Raw genomic sequence first — 18,219 nt, 5'->3', positions numbered from 1 at the left:
GCCTGGTACAGAGGGATCTCCATAAGCAACATGAGAGCAAGCTCCCGAGGGTGGTCAGGTCACCCTAGGATCTGGGTCCCGTGGTTCAGGTTTCCAGAGGATGTAAAACAACGGTATATCAAGAAAAGACTGCACCATGGATTTCCAGGGAAACAACTCACAACCTCTACATATTCTTAGGGGTCATCTTGCCCTCTGGCCAGGGATACAAAACACCAACATTTCAGAATAAAAGATGCAATCCCCACAGACATCTGGCTGCTGAACCAAAATAAACCCCAGGACAATAACTCTGAGGACACAGAGGACAGACCAACTAGATTTTAGTTATGGTTAGAGCACTGAATTCACCATTGGTATGTTTAATAAGTGTTAGTGAATTCTGTGGATTTGTTGTGTATATTGTGATGACCTGAACATCATTAATTTAACAAAGGTATTCTATCATATGGCATATTGTGCCGTATATAGCATTCTATGAGGAATGCATGCTGGAAATGGACTTTGTTTCTTTACCTTTCACTGTCAGTTTGGCCGTTGAAGAGGCCTTTTCAGCTGTGAATTTAATCTCCGCCACGTCTTCTGGTGTCACCGATTTAATCAGCAGCACATAGATTTTACCTTTAATTGAAAGAGGGCAACTTATAAGAACAGTACAGAATGGTAAAACACAGAAATAGTACATTAGACCTAATTAATCAATGATGGCTAATAATTCAAAAGCTGATGCATGAGTGTCTACTACTAAAATGTATGAGTGTCTTTTACTAAAATGTATGAGTGTCTATTACTAAAATGTATGAGTGTCTTTTACTAAAATGTATGAGTGTCTATCACTAAAATGTATGAGTGTCTATTTCTAAAATATATGAGTGTCTATTAATAAAATGTATGAGTGTCTATTAATAAAATGTATGAGTGTCTATTACTAAAATATATGAGTGTCTATTACTAAAATATATGAGTGTCTATTACTAAAATATATGAGTGTCTATTAATAAAATGTATGAGTGTCTATTACTAAAATATATGAGTGTCTATTACTAAAATGAATAGGTTCCTATTAATAAAATGTATGAGTGTCTATTAATAAAATGTATGAGTGTCTATTACTAAAATATATGAGTGTCTCTTACTAAAATATAATATATGAGAGTCTATTGCTAAAATGGACATCTAAACATATACTTGGAAATAATTCTAAATGTGTGTATCCTCCTCACCCTCTTGTCTCATCTTGATGTTGTCACCGACTTTGAGTTTGGTGTCACCTTTGAACCACTGGCAGGCCACTTCATCGTGAGAGATCTCACACATGAATGACGCACTCTCCTTCTCCATCACCTCCACATCCTCCAGCTTCTTCACTATCTTAATGTCTCGGGCTTTGGGGGAGAATCACAAGAGACCATTAAAAGAGACATCAGAGAGCCTTCAACACATCTAATGCTGAATGGAATAGGGCCATTCTTTTCCATTTATTCATAGCTATATATCTGGTAAGAAGGATGCCTATTATTTAAAATTGAGACTATTTTACCAACCTGTAAGTACATCTATCATTGACAAGCCTATACAATCATCATTGTATTGTATTATACGATCATTATCATTGGATTGCATAATATACCATGTATCATGTTGTATCATAAGAATAACGTGTAGGGACTCATACCATGTACAGTGAGTTTGGCTGATGTATTGTCGTCAGACGTTCGACAAACGTATGTGCCCTCATCCTCTTTGGAACATTTATGGATGAGGAGGCTACGTGTGCGACCCTGGGAGTGGATGCCAAAGTTCTTTCCTGGTTTTAGTTCCGTATCACCCTAGGGAACAGTGATATTTTAGTACAAATGATTACTTCACTTTGTATACACAATTATGCAAAGTAAATTGCTGACATTGAACATTTTCTCGTTTTGCATGACTGGATGTTCGAGTTCTATGATTTACCACTAGAATATGTTTTCACACCTTGAACCACTTGACCTCAGAATTGGTTCTGGACACCTCACACTCAAGTGTTGCCTTCTCCTTCTCTGGAGCTTTGACATCCTCCATGGGCCTAGAGATCATGGCAGCAGGTTCTGTATGAGCCCCAATGCAAAAAGGTACAGTATTTAAATAAGAGGTGCCACTTCAAATTACATTCAACTTGATGAATAGCTTAATGTTGGACAACAATTGAGATAACGTACCTGCAACAATGAGCTTGCCAGAAGACTTGACCCCTTCCGCTTGGAAGACAATCGTTCCTGCGTCCTCCATCTTGAGTTGGGACAGTGTAAGGGCATGCTTCTTTCCAAGGGCCGTGATGCGACAATTGGACCCTGCCTTGAGCTTGGCTCCGCTCCTGGTCCAGGAACCCTCCACGTCAGCTTGACTGAGCTCCACCTCCAGGGTCACTGTCTCCTTCTCATTGGCCTTGACCTCGGCCTGCAGGCCCTTCACCACCTCAATCTTCTGCACTGTGAAATACAGATAGAGGGAATATTTAGGTGTGTTGGAATATGCTAAATGTTTAGGTTATAAAGAATCATCGCTGTAGATATAAAGAGTCTGGGGCTACAGAGTGGCGCAGCGGTCTAAGGCTTGCATCTCAGTGCTAGAGGCGTCACTACAGACCCCGGTTCAATTCCAGGCTGTATCACAACCGGCGCACAATTGGCCCAGCATCGTCCGGGTTAGGGTTTGTCCGGGGTAGGCTGTCATTGTAAATTTTGTAAAAGATTTTTTTCTTAACTGACTTGCCGAGTTAAAAAAGGTACAAAAATATATATATAACAAAATAAACATCTGTGTGGAGATCAAATGTACAAACTGCACAACTGAGATCACTAGATCGCTATTTATACATGATCATAAAACTACAGCATCTGTAAATGGGACATACTCTTACTTGGGCGGTAGGTAGTCTAGTGCTTAAGAGTGTTGGGTCAGTAACCGAAAGGTCGCTGGATCGAATCACCGAGCTGACTAGGTGAAAATTCTGTCGATGTCCCTTTGAACAAGGCACTTAACCCTCATTTCTACTGTAAGTCACTCAGGATAAGAACGTCTGCTAAATGACTAAAATATAAATGTACTTACCATCCACCGTGAGTTTGGCCTGGGTCTTGTCATCAAGAGTTTCACAGGAGTAGTAGCCGCGGTCAGCGGTAGTTACACTCTTGAAGACCAGGGTCTGCTTGGCCCCATCCACCCTGATGTCCATGTTGCCTCCGGGCTGCAGCACCACGCTGTTCTTCATCCACCTGACCTCTTTAGAGGGTCTACTAAGCTCCACCTCCAGCTTCACTCCCTTCTGATCCTCTACCGTTGTCACGTTCTGCAGCTTTTTCTTGAACATCACCGGCTCCACTGTCAGGGTACAAAGAAAACACAGATATTACAACTCCTTCGTGATAACTGTAGCCCTTCTAAGCTAAAATGCTTAAAAGGCTTATACATTTTTGTAAACAATGGCTATAATTGTGTATCAGTCAATCAAAACAATCTGATGATAATACAGAACAGAAGTATATCCACTGGAAATTAGCTCAGATATTATGTCATACAGTAAGTGTTAAAGTGAATAGAGGTTGGTTCTTACGTTGCACTTGGAGGGTAGCGCTGCAGGTTTTGCCCTCAGCTGCCATGCTGATCTCCCCAGCATCCTCCTGACTGACTGACGTGATGGTGAGGGAGTGGCTGGTGGCCCTGTGCTCAATCTTATACTTGGGCCCAGCAGTGATTGGCACGTTGTTGCGGAACCATTTTACTTTGACGTCTGCTGGGGTGACACTACACTTGAAGATGACATCTTTCCCTTCCACTGCAACGATGCTGCTCAGCTTGGAAGTCAGATTCACCAGTCTGGGGGCTGAAAAGTTCATAATGGAAAAGATTATCTGGAGACACTTAATTAGACTCAGGCACAAAGAAAATGAGTTAATATTGAAATACATGGGTTAATATCTAGTATGTTTGACGATATGTCTGTAACTATGTTGTATATGTCTGTAACTATGTTGTATATGTCGGTAACTATGTTGTATATGTCTGTAACTATGTTGTATATGACTGTAACTATATTGTATATGTCTGTAACTATGTTGTATATGACTGTCACTATATTGTATATGTCTGTAACTATGTTGTATATGTCTGTAACTATGATACTCATGTCTGTAACTATGTTATATATATATATCTCTAACGATGCTATATATGTCTGTAACTATATTGTACATGTCTGTAACTACGTTGTATATGTCTGTAACTATGTTGTATATGTCTGTAACTATGTTGTATATGTCTGTAACTATGTTGTATATGTCTGTAACTATGTTGTATATGTCTGTAACTATGTTGTATATGTCTGTAACTATGTTGCATATGTCTGTAACTATGTTGCATATGTCTGTAACTATGTTGTATGTGTCTGTAACTATGTTGTATGTGTCTGTAACTATGTTGTATATGTCTGTAACTATGTTGCATATGTCTGTAACTATGTTGTACAGGTCTGTAACTATGTTGTATGTGTCTGTAACTATGTTGTATGTGTCTGTAACTATGTTGTATACGTCTGTAACTATGTTGCATATGTCTGTAACTATGTTGTATATGTCTGTAACTATGTTGCATATATCTGTAACTATGTTGCATATGTCTGTAACTATGTTGTACAGGTCTGGAACTATGTTGTATATGTCTGTAACTATGTTGTATTTGTCTGTAACTATGTTTTACAGGTCTGTAACTATGTTGTATGTGTCTGTAACTATGTTGTATATGTCTGTAACTATGTTGTATACGTCTGTAACTATGTTGTATATGTCTGTAACTATGTTGCATATGTCTGTAACTATGTTGCATATGTCTGTAACTATGTTGTACAGGTCTGTAACTATGTTGTATATGTCTGTAACTATGTTGTATATGTCTGTAACTATGTTGTATACGTCTGTAACTATGTTGTATATGTCAGTAACTATGTTGTATATGTCTGTAACTATGTTGTATCGTCTGTAACTATGTTGTACATGTCTGTAACTATGTTGCATATGTCTGTAACTATGTTGTATATGTCTGTAACTATGTTGCATATGTCTGTAACTATGTTGCATATGTCTGTAACTATGTTATAAATGTCTGTAACTATGTTGTATATGTCTGGAACTATGTTGTACAGGTCTGGAACTATGTTGTATATGTCTGTAACTATGTTGTATTTGTCTGTAACTGTGTTGTATACGTCTGTAACTATGTTGTATATGTCTGTAACTATGTTGCATATGTCTGTAACTATGTTGCATATGTCTGTAACTATGTTGTACAGGTCTGGAACTATGTTGTATATGTCTGTAACTATGTTGTATTTGTCTGTAACTATGTTTTACAGGTCTGTAACTATGTTGTATGTGTCTGTAACTATGTTGTATTTGTCTGTAACTATGTTTTACAGGTCTGTAACTATGTTGTATGTGTCTGTAACTATGTTGTATATGTCTGTAACTATGTTGTATACGTCTGTAACTATGTTGTATATGTCTGTAACTATGTTGCATATGTCTGTAACTATGTTGCGTATGTCTGTAACTATGTTGTACAGGTCTGTAACTATGTTGTATATGTCTGTAACTATGTTGTATATGTCTGTAACTATGTTGTATACGTCTGTAACTATGTTGTATACGTCTGTAACTATGTTGTATATGTCTGTAACTATGTTGTATACGTCTGTAACTATGTTGTACATGTCTGTAACTATGTTGCATATGTCTGTAACTATGTTGTATATGTCTGTAACTATGTTGTATATGTCTGTAACTATGTTGCATATGTCTGTAACTATGTTGTATATGTCTGTAACTATGTTGCATATGTCTGTAACTATGTTGCATATGTCTGTAACTATGTTGCATATGTCTGTAACTATGTTATAAATGTCTGTAACTATGTTGTATATGACTGGAACTATGTTTTACAGGTCTGTAACTATGTTGTATGTGTCTGTAACTATGTTGTATATGTCTGTAACTATGTTGTATATATCTGTAACTATGTTGTATATGTCTGTAATTATGTTGACTATGTCTGTAACTATGTTGTACAGGCATGTAACTATGTTGTATATGTCTGTAATTATGTTGACTATGTCTGTAACTATGTTGTATATGTCCGTAACTATGATACTCATGTCTGTAACTATGTTATATATATATATATAACTATGCTATATATGTCTGTAACTATATTGTACATGTCTGTAACTACGTTGTATATGTCTGTAACTATGTTTTACAGGTCTGTAACTATGTTGCATATGTCTGTAACTATGTTGTATATGTCTGTAACTATGTTGTATGTGTCTGTAACTATGTTGTATATGCCTGTAACTATGTTGTATTGTCTGTAACTATGTTGTATATGTCTGTAACTATGTTGTATATGTCTGTAATTATGTTGACTATGTCTGTAACTATGTTGTACAGGCATGTAACTATGTTTTATGTGTCTGTAACTATGTTGTATATGTTTGTAATTATGTTGACTATGTCTGTAACTATGTTGTACAGGCATGTAACTATGTTGTATATGTCTGTAACTATGTTGTATATGTCTGTAATTATGTTGACTATGTCTGTAACTATGTTGTACAGGCATGTAACTATTCTGTATATGGATGTAACTATGTTGTATATGTCTGTAACTGTACTGTATTTGTCTGTAACTACGTTGTATTTGTCTGTAACTATGTTGTATATGTGTGTAACTATGTTGTATATGTCTGTAATAATGTTGACTATGTCTGTAACTATGTTGTACAGTTATGTAACTATTTTGTATATGTCTGTAACTATGTTGTATATGTATGTAACTGTGTTGTATATGTATTTAACTATGTTGTATTTGTTTGTAACTATGCTGTACAGGTCAGGTCTGTAACTATGTTGTATATGTCTGTAACTATGTAGTACATGCCTGTAACTATGTTGTTTATGTCTGTAACCATGTTTTATATGTCTGTACCTATGTAGTACATGTCTGTAACTTTCTGGTACAAGTCTGTAACTATGTTGTACATGTCTGTAACTATGTTGTACAGGTCTGTAACTGTGTTGTATATGTCTGTAACTGTGTTGTATATGTCTCTAACTATGTAGTCCATGTCTGTAACTTTCTGGTACAAGTCTGTAACTATGTTGTACCTGTCTGTAACTATGTTGTACAGGTCTGTAACTGTGTTGTATATGTCTGTAACTATGTTGTATATGTCTGTAACTATGTTGCATATGTCTGTAACTATGTTGCATATGTCTGTAACTATGTTGTACAGGTCTGTAACTATGTTGTATATGTCTGTAACTATGTTGTATACGTCTGTAACTATGTTGTATATGTCTGTAACTATGTTGTATATGTCTGTAACTATGTTGTATACGTCTGTAACTATGTTGTACATGTCTGTAACTATGTTGCATATGTCTGTAACTATGTTGTACAGGCATGTAACTATGTTGTATGTGTCTGTAACTATGTTGTATATGTTTGTAACTATGTTGTATATGTCTGTAACTATGTTTTACAGGTCTGTAACTATGTTGCATATGTCTGTAACTATGTTGTATATGTCTGTAACTATGTTGCATATATCTGTAACTATGTTGCATATGTCTGTAACTATGTTGTACAGGTCTGGAACTATGTTGTATATGTCTGTAACTATGTTGTATTTGTCTGTAACTATGTTTTACAGGTCTGTAACTATGTTGTATGTGTCTGTAACTATGTTGTATATGTCTGTAACTATGTTGTATACGTCTGTAACTATGTTGTATATGTCTGTAACTATGTTGCATATGTCTGTAACTATGTTGCATATGTCTGTAACTATGTTGTACAGGTCTGTAACTATGTTGTATATGTCTGTAACTATGTTGTATATGTCTGTAACTATGTTGTATACGTCTGTAACTATGTTGTATATGTCAGTAACTATGTTGTATATGTCTGTAACTATGTTGTATACGTCTGTAACTATGTTGTACATGTCTGTAACTATGTTGCATATGTCTGTAACTATGTTGTATATGTCTGTAACTATGTTGCATATGTCTGTAACTATGTTGCATATGTCTGTAACTATGTTATAAATGTCTGTAACTATGTTGTATATGTCTGGAACTATGTTGTACAGGTCTGGAACTATGTTGTATATGTCTGTAACTATGTTGTATTTGTCTGTAACTATGTTGTATACGTCTGTAACTATGTTGTATATGTCTGTAACTATGTTGCATATGTCTGTAACTATGTTGCATATGTCTGTAACTATGTTGTACAGGTCTGGAACTATGTTGTATATGTCTGTAACTATGTTGTATTTGTCTGTAACTATGTTTTACAGGTCTGTAACTATGTTGTATGTGTCTGTAACTATGTTGTATTTGTCTGTAACTATGTTTTACAGGTCTGTAACTATGTTGTATGTGTCTGTAACTATGTTGTATATGTCTGTAACTATGTTGTATACGTCTGTAACTATGTTGTATATGTCTGTAACTATGTTGCATATGTCTGTAACTATGTTGCGTATGTCTGTAACTATGTTGTACAGGTCTGTAACTATGTTGTATATGTCTGTAACTATGTTGTATATGTCTGTAACTATGTTGTATACGTCTGTAACTATGTTGTATACGTCTGTAACTATGTTGTATATGTCTGTAACTATGTTGTATACGTCTGTAACTATGTTGTACATGTCTGTAACTATGTTGCATATGTCTGTAACTATGTTGTATATGTCTGTAACTATGTTGTATATGTCTGTAACTATGTTGCATATGTCTGTAACTATGTTGTATATGTCTGTAACTATGTTGCATATGTCTGTAACTATGTTGCATATGTCTGTAACTATGTTGCATATGTCTGTAACTATGTTATAAATGTCTGTAACTATGTTGTATATGACTGGAACTATGTTTTACAGGTCTGTAACTATGTTGTATGTGTCTGTAACTATGTTGTATATGTCTGTAACTATGTTGTATATATCTGTAACTATGTTGTATATGTCTGTAATTATGTTGACTATGTCTGTAACTATGTTGTACAGGCATGTAACTATGTTGTATATGTCTGTAATTATGTTGACTATGTCTGTAACTATGTTGTATATGTCCGTAACTATGATACTCATGTCTGTAACTATGTTATATATATATATATAACTATGCTATATATGTCTGTAACTATATTGTACATGTCTGTAACTACGTTGTATATGTCTGTAACTATGTTTTACAGGTCTGTAACTATGTTGCATATGTCTGTAACTATGTTGTATATGTCTGTAACTATGTTGTATGTGTCTGTAACTATGTTGTATATGCCTGTAACTATGTTGTATTCGTCTGTAACTATGTTGTATATGTCTGTAACTATGTTGTATATGTCTGTAATTATGTTGACTATGTCTGTAACTATGTTGTACAGGCATGTAACTATGTTTTATGTGTCTGTAACTATGTTGTATATGTTTGTAATTATGTTGACTATGTCTGTAACTATGTTGTACAGGCATGTAACTATGTTGTATATGTCTGTAACTATGTTGTATATGTCTGTAATTATGTTGACTATGTCTGTAACTATGTTGTACAGGCATGTAACTATTCTGTATATGGATGTAACTATGTTGTATATGTCTGTAACTGTACTGTATTTGTCTGTAACTACGTTGTATTTGTCTGTAACTATGTTGTATATGTGTGTAACTATGTTGTATATGTCTGTAATAATGTTGACTATGTCTGTAACTATGTTGTACAGTTATGTAACTATTTTGTATATGTCTGTAACTATGTTGTATATGTATGTAACTGTGTTGTATATGTATTTAACTATGTTGTATTTGTTTGTAACTATGCTGTACAGGTCAGGTCTGTAACTATGTTGTATATGTCTGTAACTATGTAGTACATGCCTGTAACTATGTTGTTTATGTCTGTAACCATGTTTTATATGTCTGTACCTATGTAGTACATGTCTGTAACTTTCTGGTACAAGTCTGTAACTATGTTGTACATGTCTGTAACTATGTTGTACAGGTCTGTAACTGTGTTGTATATGTCTGTAACTGTGTTGTATATGTCTCTAACTATGTAGTCCATGTCTGTAACTTTCTGGTACAAGTCTGTAACTATGTTGTACCTGTCTGTAACTATGTTGTACAGGTCTGTAACTGTGTTGTATATGTCTGTAACTATGTTGTATATGTCTGTAACTATGTTGCATATGTCTGTAACTATGTTGCATATGTCTGTAACTATGTTGTACAGGTCTGTAACTATGTTGTATATGTCTGTAACTATGTTGTATACGTCTGTAACTATGTTGTATATGTCTGTAACTATGTTGTATATGTCTGTAACTATGTTGTATACGTCTGTAACTATGTTGTACATGTCTGTAACTATGTTGCATATGTCTGTAACTATGTTGTATATGTCTGTAACTATGTTGTATATGTCTGTAACTATGTTGCATATGTCTGTAACTATGTTGTATATGTCTGTAACTATGTTGCATATGTCTGTAACTATGTTGCATATGTCTGTAACTATGTTGCATATGTCTGTAACTATGTTATAAATGTCTGTAACTATGTTGTATATGACTGGAACTATGTTGTACAGGTCTGGAACTATGTTGTATATGTCTGTAACTATGTTGTATTTGTCTGTAACTATGTTGTACAGGTCTGGAACTATGTTGTATACGTCTGTAACTATGTTGTATTTGTCTGTAACTATGTTTTACAGGTCTGTAACTATGTTGTATGTGTCTGTAACTATGTTGTATATGTCTGTAACTATGTTGTATATATCTGTAACTATGTTGTATATGTCTGTAATTATGTTGACTATGTCTGTAACTATGTTGTACAGGCATGTAACTATGTTGTATATGTCTGTAATTATGTTGACTATGTCTGTAACTATGTTGTATATGTCCGTAACTATGATACTCATGTCTGTAACTATGTTATATATATATATATATATATAACTATGCTATATATGTCTGTAACTATATTGTACATGTCTGTAACTACATTGTATATGTCTGTAACTATGTTGTACAGGTCTGTAACTATGTTGTATATGTCTGTAACTATGTTGTATATGTCTGTAACTATGTTGTATGTGTCTGTAACTATGTTGTATATGCCTGTAACTATGTTGTATTCGTCTGTAACTATGTTGTATATGTCTGTAACTATGTTGTATATGTCTGTAATTATGTTGACTATGTCTGTAACTATGTTGTACAGGCATGTAACTATGTTGTATGTGTCTGTAACTATGTTGTATATGTTTGTAACTATGTTGTATATGTCTGTAACTATGTTGTATGTGTCTGTAACTATGTTGTATATGCCTGTAACTATGTTGTATTCGTCTGTAACTATGTTGTATATGTCTGTAACTATGTTGTATATGTCTGTAATTATGTTGACTATGTCTGTAACTATGTTGTACAGGCATGTAACTATGTTGTATGTGTCTGTAACTATGTTGTATATGTTTGTAACTATGTTGTATATGTCTGTAACTATGTTTTACAGGTCTGTAACTATGTTGTATATGTCTGTAATTATGTTGACTATGTCTGTAACTATGTTGTACAGGCATGTAACTATGTTGTATATGTCTGTAACTATGTTGTATATGTCTGTAATTATGTTGACTATGTCTGTAACTATGTTGTACAGGCATGTAACTATTCTGTATATGGATGTAACTATGTTGTATATGTCTGTAACTGTACTGTATTTGTCTGTAACTACGTTGTATTTGTCTGTATCTATGTTGTATATGTGTGTAACTATGTTGTATATGTCTGTAATAATGTTGACTATGTCTGTAACTATGTTGTACAGGCATGTAACTATTTTGTATATGTCTGTAACTATGTTGTATATGTATGTAACTGTGTTGTATATGTATTTAACTATGTTGTATTTGTTTGTAACTATGCTGTACAGGTCAGGTCTGTAACTATGTTGTATATGTCTGTAACTATGTTGTACATGCCTGTAACTATGTTGTTTATGTCTGTAACCATGTTGTATATGTCTGTACCTATGTTGTGTATGTATGTAGCTATGTTGTATATGTCTGTAACTGTGTTGTATATGTCTGTAACTATGTTGTATATGTATGTAACTGTGTTGTATATGTATTTAACTATGTTGTATTTGTTTGTAACTATGCTGTACAGGTCAGGTCTGTAACTATGTTGTATATGTCTGTAACTATGTTGTACATGCCTGTAACTATGTTGTTTATGTCTGTAACCATGTTGTATATGTCTGTACCTATGTTGTGTATGTATGTAGCTATGTTGTATATGTCTGTAACTGTGTTGTATATGTCTGTAACTATGTAGTACATGCCTTTAACTATGTTGTTTATGTCTGTAACCATGTTTTATATGTCTGTACCTATGTAGTACATGTCTGTAACTTTCTGGTACAAGTCTGTAACTATGTTGTACATGTCTGTAACTATGTTGTACAGGTCTGTAACTGTGTTGTATATGTCTGTAATTGTGTTGTATATGTCTCTAACTATGTAGTCCATGTCTGTAACTTTCTGGTACAAGTCTGTAACTATGTTGTACCTGTCTGTAACTATGTTGTACAGGTCTGTAACTGTGTTGTATATGTCTGTAACTGTGTTGTATATGTCTGTAACTATGATGTATATGTCTTTAACTATGTTGTTTATGTCTGTAACTATATGCTGCAGTAATGAGTGACCAAGTGTTAAATCTAATGAAAGTAAAGCCTCAGCTACCATTGGTGGAGACCTTGGCTGAGGTCTTATCATCTTTGCATTCGCAGATGTACTCTCCCTCATCCTCTTTGGTCATTCCTGTTATGGTAAGGACCCGCTTGGCACTGTCAGCGCTGACACAGAACCTGCCACCGGGTTTGACCTCACGACTGTTGTGGCGCCAGAGTACGTCCCCTGAGGCTTGGTTCAGTTCACAGGTCAGGGTCAGCGTAACACCTAGCTCTGTGGCTACAGGCTGCAACTGCACCACAAACTTCAGCGGTGTATCTGAGAGGAAACATGGATAGAACTTAATTAACTACATTTTATATGCATGCTCTTATGTCAGTATTGACTGTACACGCCAATCAATTGTTCTGATGAATGAATTGCTAACTAACGTTTGACTTGAACTTTGAACTCAAGCTTGTCATCATCAGTGTGGCAAGAGTAGGTGCCACTGTCTTTGATTTCGGTGGACTTCACAATCAGGGTACGAGAATGTCCCTCTCTCTTCATCTCATATTTAGTGCCTTCCTTCAACTCTACTCCATCTCTGAACCACTTAACACTGGCACTCTCCGAAGTCAGCTCAGTGGTCAAAACAATCTTCTCACTTGCTTGAACACTGCATATATCCTTTACGGCAGTCTTCTTAAACTTGGCAGAGGATTCTAGAGTAAAAAATATGACATGTTAGCATAGTGATGATAGTGCTGGGTATAACAAATACGGTTGAATGAGTCAATGACATCATACCTGTCACCTGTATCTTAAAGGCCAGCTTCTCTGCTCCAACCTCACAGGTGTACTGTCCAGCATCCTTCTTCTCCACCTTCTCTATCACCAGCTGACGAGTCTTACCCTTTGTCTCCATGGAGACTGTCTTACTGGAAGTCAGCAGTTTGCCATCCTTGTACCATTTCACCTCAGTCTTGGTATCTGACACATCACAGCTCAGAGTGGCTTTCTGGGAGAGAGTAGCTTTCACCTCCTTCTTTACAGACTCCTTGTTGGTGAAAGCTGATTGAATCTCTGAAGGAGAAATGATGACATGCCACAGTGGAATTAGAACCCCTTCATTCAGGGCTGAACACAAAACAAACAGGAAGCACATCTCTACACTGGACAGACATGAGACTGGGAGGTGCTGATCAATACAATGGCTAGACTAGTAAGTCAATTACCAGCTATTGAAATATAGTTTTAGACACAAATATGCAACCAAGAGATAGACATCTACCAAAACAAAATGGGCAATACATTCAGAGGCCATTGACTTGAGTATACAAAACATCATCTGGTTTGGGACCATTCAGCCTACAAAGCCTTAAGAGAAACATCAATGGACAGCCAGCTTTCATATCCTCCATACCTGTCACCTGTATCTTAAAGACCAGTTTCTCTGCTCCAACCTCACAGGTGTACTCTCCAGCATCCTTCTTCTCCACCTTCTCTATCACCAGCTGACGAGTCTTGCCCTTTGTCTCCATGGAGACTGTCTTACTGGAAGTCAGCAGTTTGTCATCCTTGTACCATTTCACCTCAGTCTTGGTATCTGACACATCACAGCTCAGAGTGGCTTTCTGGGAGAGAGTAGCTTTCACCTCCTTCTGTACAGAGTCCTTATTGGAGAAAGCAGCCTGGGCCTCTGAATGGGGATCATTGAAGGGTATGGTAAAACCAGAAACCCTTCATTCAGGGTCAAACAATCACAACACCAAATCAGAAACCCTTTGGATATCTTGCACATGACATACAAAAGGGAAATCAAGCGATATTGTCAGAGTAAGTAAAAAAAAACTGCATTTCTAAAGCATTATGAGACAGAGAAGAACATACAATTCAGACTTCCACACTAACAAAACCATCAAAACAAACAACAGTATAACATGTCTTTCCTTGGGAGAAGAAAATTGTAGACAACGTAGAACACAGACACAGTACATTGACAACCATCCAGCCTCCAAAACCTTGAGAGAAACATCAATGGACAGCCAGCTTTGAAATCGTCCCATACCTGTCACCAGTAGCTTAAAGACCAGCTTCTCTGCTCCAACCTCACAGGTGTACTGTCCAGCATCCTTCTTCTCCACCTTCTCTATCACCAGCTGACGAGTCTTGCCCTTTGTCTCCATGGAGACTGTCTTACTGGAAGTCAGCAGTTTGCCATCCTTGTACCATTTCACCTCAGTCTTGGTGTCAGATACCTCACAGCTCAGAGTGGCTTTCTGGGAGAGAGTAGCTTTCACCTCCTTCTGTACAGAGTCCTTATTGGTGAAAGCTGCTTGAGTTTCTGAGGGAACAATTATGGAGGTGCATGATAGTACCAGAAACATAACATTCAAGGTCAAACAATCCCAACAACCAAACCATATCTTACACACAACAGACATTAGGGGACATAAGCAATACAAATGCTAGATAAATCAACCATCTGCATTTATAAAGTAGTAAGACTCAGACAAGACAATGCAACAAACAGGGTAACGGACAATTCAGACATTAGCAAAACAATAAAAAAAGACAACACTAAACATCTCTTTCTATTATGGAAAACATTTGTAGACAATGTAGAGAACATATACAGTGGGGAGAACAAGTATTTGATACTCTGCCGATTTTGCAGGTTTTCCTACTTACAAAGCATGTAGAGGTCTGTAATTTTTATCATAGGTACACTTCAACTGTGAGAGACGGAATCTAAAACAAAAATCCAGAAAATCACATTGTATGATTTTTAAGTAATTCATTTGCATTTTATTACATGACATAAGTATTTGATACGTCAGAAAAGCAGGACTTAATATTTGATACAGAAACCTTTGTTTGCAATTACAGATATCATACGTTTCCTGTAGTTCTTGACCAGGTTTGCACACACTGCAGCAGGGATTTTGGCCCACTCCTCCATACAGACCTTCTCCAGATCCTTCAGGTTTCGGGGCTGTCGCTGGGCAATATAGACTTTCAGCTCCCTCCAAAGATTTTCTATTGGGTTCAGGTCTGGAGACTGGCTAGGCCACTCCAGGCCCTTGAGATGCTTCTTACGGAGCCACTCCTTAGTTGCCCTGGCTGTGTGTTTCGGGTCGTTGTCATGCTGGAAGACCCAGCCACGACCCATCTTCAATGCTCTTACTGAGGGAAGGAGGTTGTTGGCCAAGATCTCGCGATACATGGCCCCATCCCTTCTCCCCTCAATACGGTGCAGTCGTCCTGTCCCCTTTGCAGAAAAGCATCCCCAAAGAATGATGTTTCCACCTCCATGCTTCACGGTTGGGATGGTGTTCGTGGGGTTGTACTCATCCTTCTTCTTCCTCCAAACACTGCGAGTGGAGTTTAGACCAAAAAGCTCTATTTTTGTCTCATCAGACCACATGACCTTCTCCCATTCCTCCTCTGGATCATCCAGATGGTCATTGGCAAACTTCAGACGGGCCTGGACATGCGCTGGCTTGAGCAGGGGGACCTTGCGTGCACTGCAGGATTTTAATCCATGACGGCGTAGTGTGTTACTAATGGTTTTCTTTGAGACTGTGGTCCCAGCTCTCTTCAGGTCATTGACCAGGTCCTGCCGTGTAGTTCTGGGCTGATCACTCATCTTCCTCATGATCATTGATGCCCCACGAGGTGAGATCTTGCATGGAGCCCCAGACCGAGGGTGATTGACCGTCATGTTGAACTTCTTCCATTTTCTAATAATTGCGCCAACAGTTGTTGCCTTCTCACAAAGCTGCTTGCCTATTGTCCTGTAGCCCATCCCAGCCCTGTGCAGGTCTACAATTTTATCCCTGATGTCCTTACACAGCTCTCTGGTCTTGGCCACTGTGGAGAGGTTGCAGTCTGTTTGATTGAGTGTGTGGACAGGTGTATTTTGTACATGTAACGTGTTCAAACAGGTGCAGTTAATACAGGTAATGAGTGGAGAACAGGAGGGCTTCTTAAAGAAAAACTAACAGGTCTGTGAGAGCCGGAATTCCTACTTGTTGGTAGGTGATAAAATACTTATATCATGCAATAAAATGCAAATGAATTACTTAAAAATCATACAATGTGATTTTCTGGATTTTTGTTTTAGATTCCGACTCTCACAGTTGAAGTGTACCTATGATAAAAATGACAGACCTCTACATGCTTTGTAAGTAGGAAAAACCTGCAAAATCGGCAGTGTATCAAATACTTGTTCTCCCCACTGTACATTGACAACTGTTCAGCCTCCAAAGCCTCCTGAGAAACAATAATAGAGCCAGCTGTATCTTAAAGACCAACTTCTCTGCTCCAGCCTCACAGCTGTACTCTCCAGCATCCTTTTTCTACACATTTTCTATCACAAGCTAACAAGCTTTGCTCATTGACAACATGTGGACTGTCTTAGTGCAAGTCAGTAGCTTGCCATATTTGTACCATTTCACATCTGTCTTGGTATCTAACAGCTCACAGCTCAGAGTGGCTTTCTGCGAGAGAGTAGCTTTCACTTCCTGCTGTACAAAGTCCTTATTGGAGAAAGCAGCCTTCATTTCTAAAGGAGGAACAATTGAGGGATATGATGGAAATGAGAAACCTCAATATCACATGAAAACAGGAACCATATCTCTAGACTGGACAAATACGGGAGTTATTGGACAAAGTCAACCATCTGAAATTCCAATGTGGCGTGGAGACAGACACAACAAACTGGGAAACAGAGCACTCAGATATCCCCATGAGAAACATCTGTGAATCGAGACAAAATGTTCAAAGGACAATGCTGTGCGCAATCAAAACAACCAATTAAACCTATTTTTTTGCAAGATAGAACTCACAAATGCTAAGGCAACGTTACCAATTACACTTAGAAAATAACTAAATAGCTGTAAGTTAAAAAACAGAACTAAAAATGTAACTGTGTATGTCCCATTCTCGGACTTAAGAAAATCTCTTACGATTATCTTTAAATAAGGAGAATACAATTTTAATTAATAGGACAGACAAACGGACAGCCATTCAAGCAACCAAACCCTAAATCACATCACAGAGGGCTCCTAACTAAAAAAACAACTCCTGCATACCTGTCACCTGTATCTTATAGACCAGTTTCTCTGCTCCAACCTCACAGGTGTACTCTCCAGCATCCTTCTTCTCCACCTTCTCTATCACCAGCTGACGAGTCTTGCCCTTTGTCTCCATGGAGACCGTCTTACTGGAAGTAAGCAGTTTGCCATTTTTGTACCATTTCACCTCTGTCTTGGTATCTGATACCTCACAGCTCAGAGTGGCTTTCTGGGAGAGAGTAGCTTTCACCTCCTTCTGTATAGAGTCCTTATTGGTGAAGGCAGCCTGTTGGGCTTCTGATGGAACAGTCATGGAGGGGCACAATGGCAGAAATACTTAATTTAGGGTC

At 37.1% G+C, this 18,219-nt stretch overlaps 1 protein-coding gene across 1 annotated transcript in view; it reads right to left on the bottom strand.

Annotated features, from left to right (window-relative positions):
- Positions 1-18,219, bottom strand: part of LOC112259617 (obscurin-like) — a 98,825-nt gene that overhangs the window by 64,386 nt on the left and 16,220 nt on the right. The window contains exons 13-25 of the mRNA XM_042328845.1: positions 17,888-18,166; positions 14,860-15,135; positions 14,215-14,490; positions 13,599-13,874; positions 13,241-13,513; positions 12,861-13,127; positions 3,596-3,865; positions 3,094-3,363; positions 2,202-2,471; positions 1,978-2,090; positions 1,676-1,829; positions 1,224-1,385; positions 517-621 (exon numbers count right to left, since the gene is read on the bottom strand). Coding sequence (XP_042184779.1) covers positions 517-621; positions 1,224-1,385; positions 1,676-1,829; positions 1,978-2,090; positions 2,202-2,471; positions 3,094-3,363; positions 3,596-3,865; positions 12,861-13,127; positions 13,241-13,513; positions 13,599-13,874; positions 14,215-14,490; positions 14,860-15,135; positions 17,888-18,166 — 2,991 coding nt within the window. The remainder of the gene's footprint in view (positions 1-516; positions 622-1,223; positions 1,386-1,675; positions 1,830-1,977; positions 2,091-2,201; positions 2,472-3,093; positions 3,364-3,595; positions 3,866-12,860; positions 13,128-13,240; positions 13,514-13,598; positions 13,875-14,214; positions 14,491-14,859; positions 15,136-17,887; positions 18,167-18,219) is intronic.

This window comes from Oncorhynchus tshawytscha, linkage group LG10 (genome assembly GCF_018296145.1).
Source record: "Oncorhynchus tshawytscha isolate Ot180627B linkage group LG10, Otsh_v2.0, whole genome shotgun sequence".
NCBI lineage: Eukaryota > Metazoa > Chordata > Actinopteri > Salmoniformes > Salmonidae > Oncorhynchus > Oncorhynchus tshawytscha.
The sequence above is the reverse complement of the archived record's forward strand: the minus strand, read 5'-3'. Positions and strand labels throughout refer to the sequence as shown.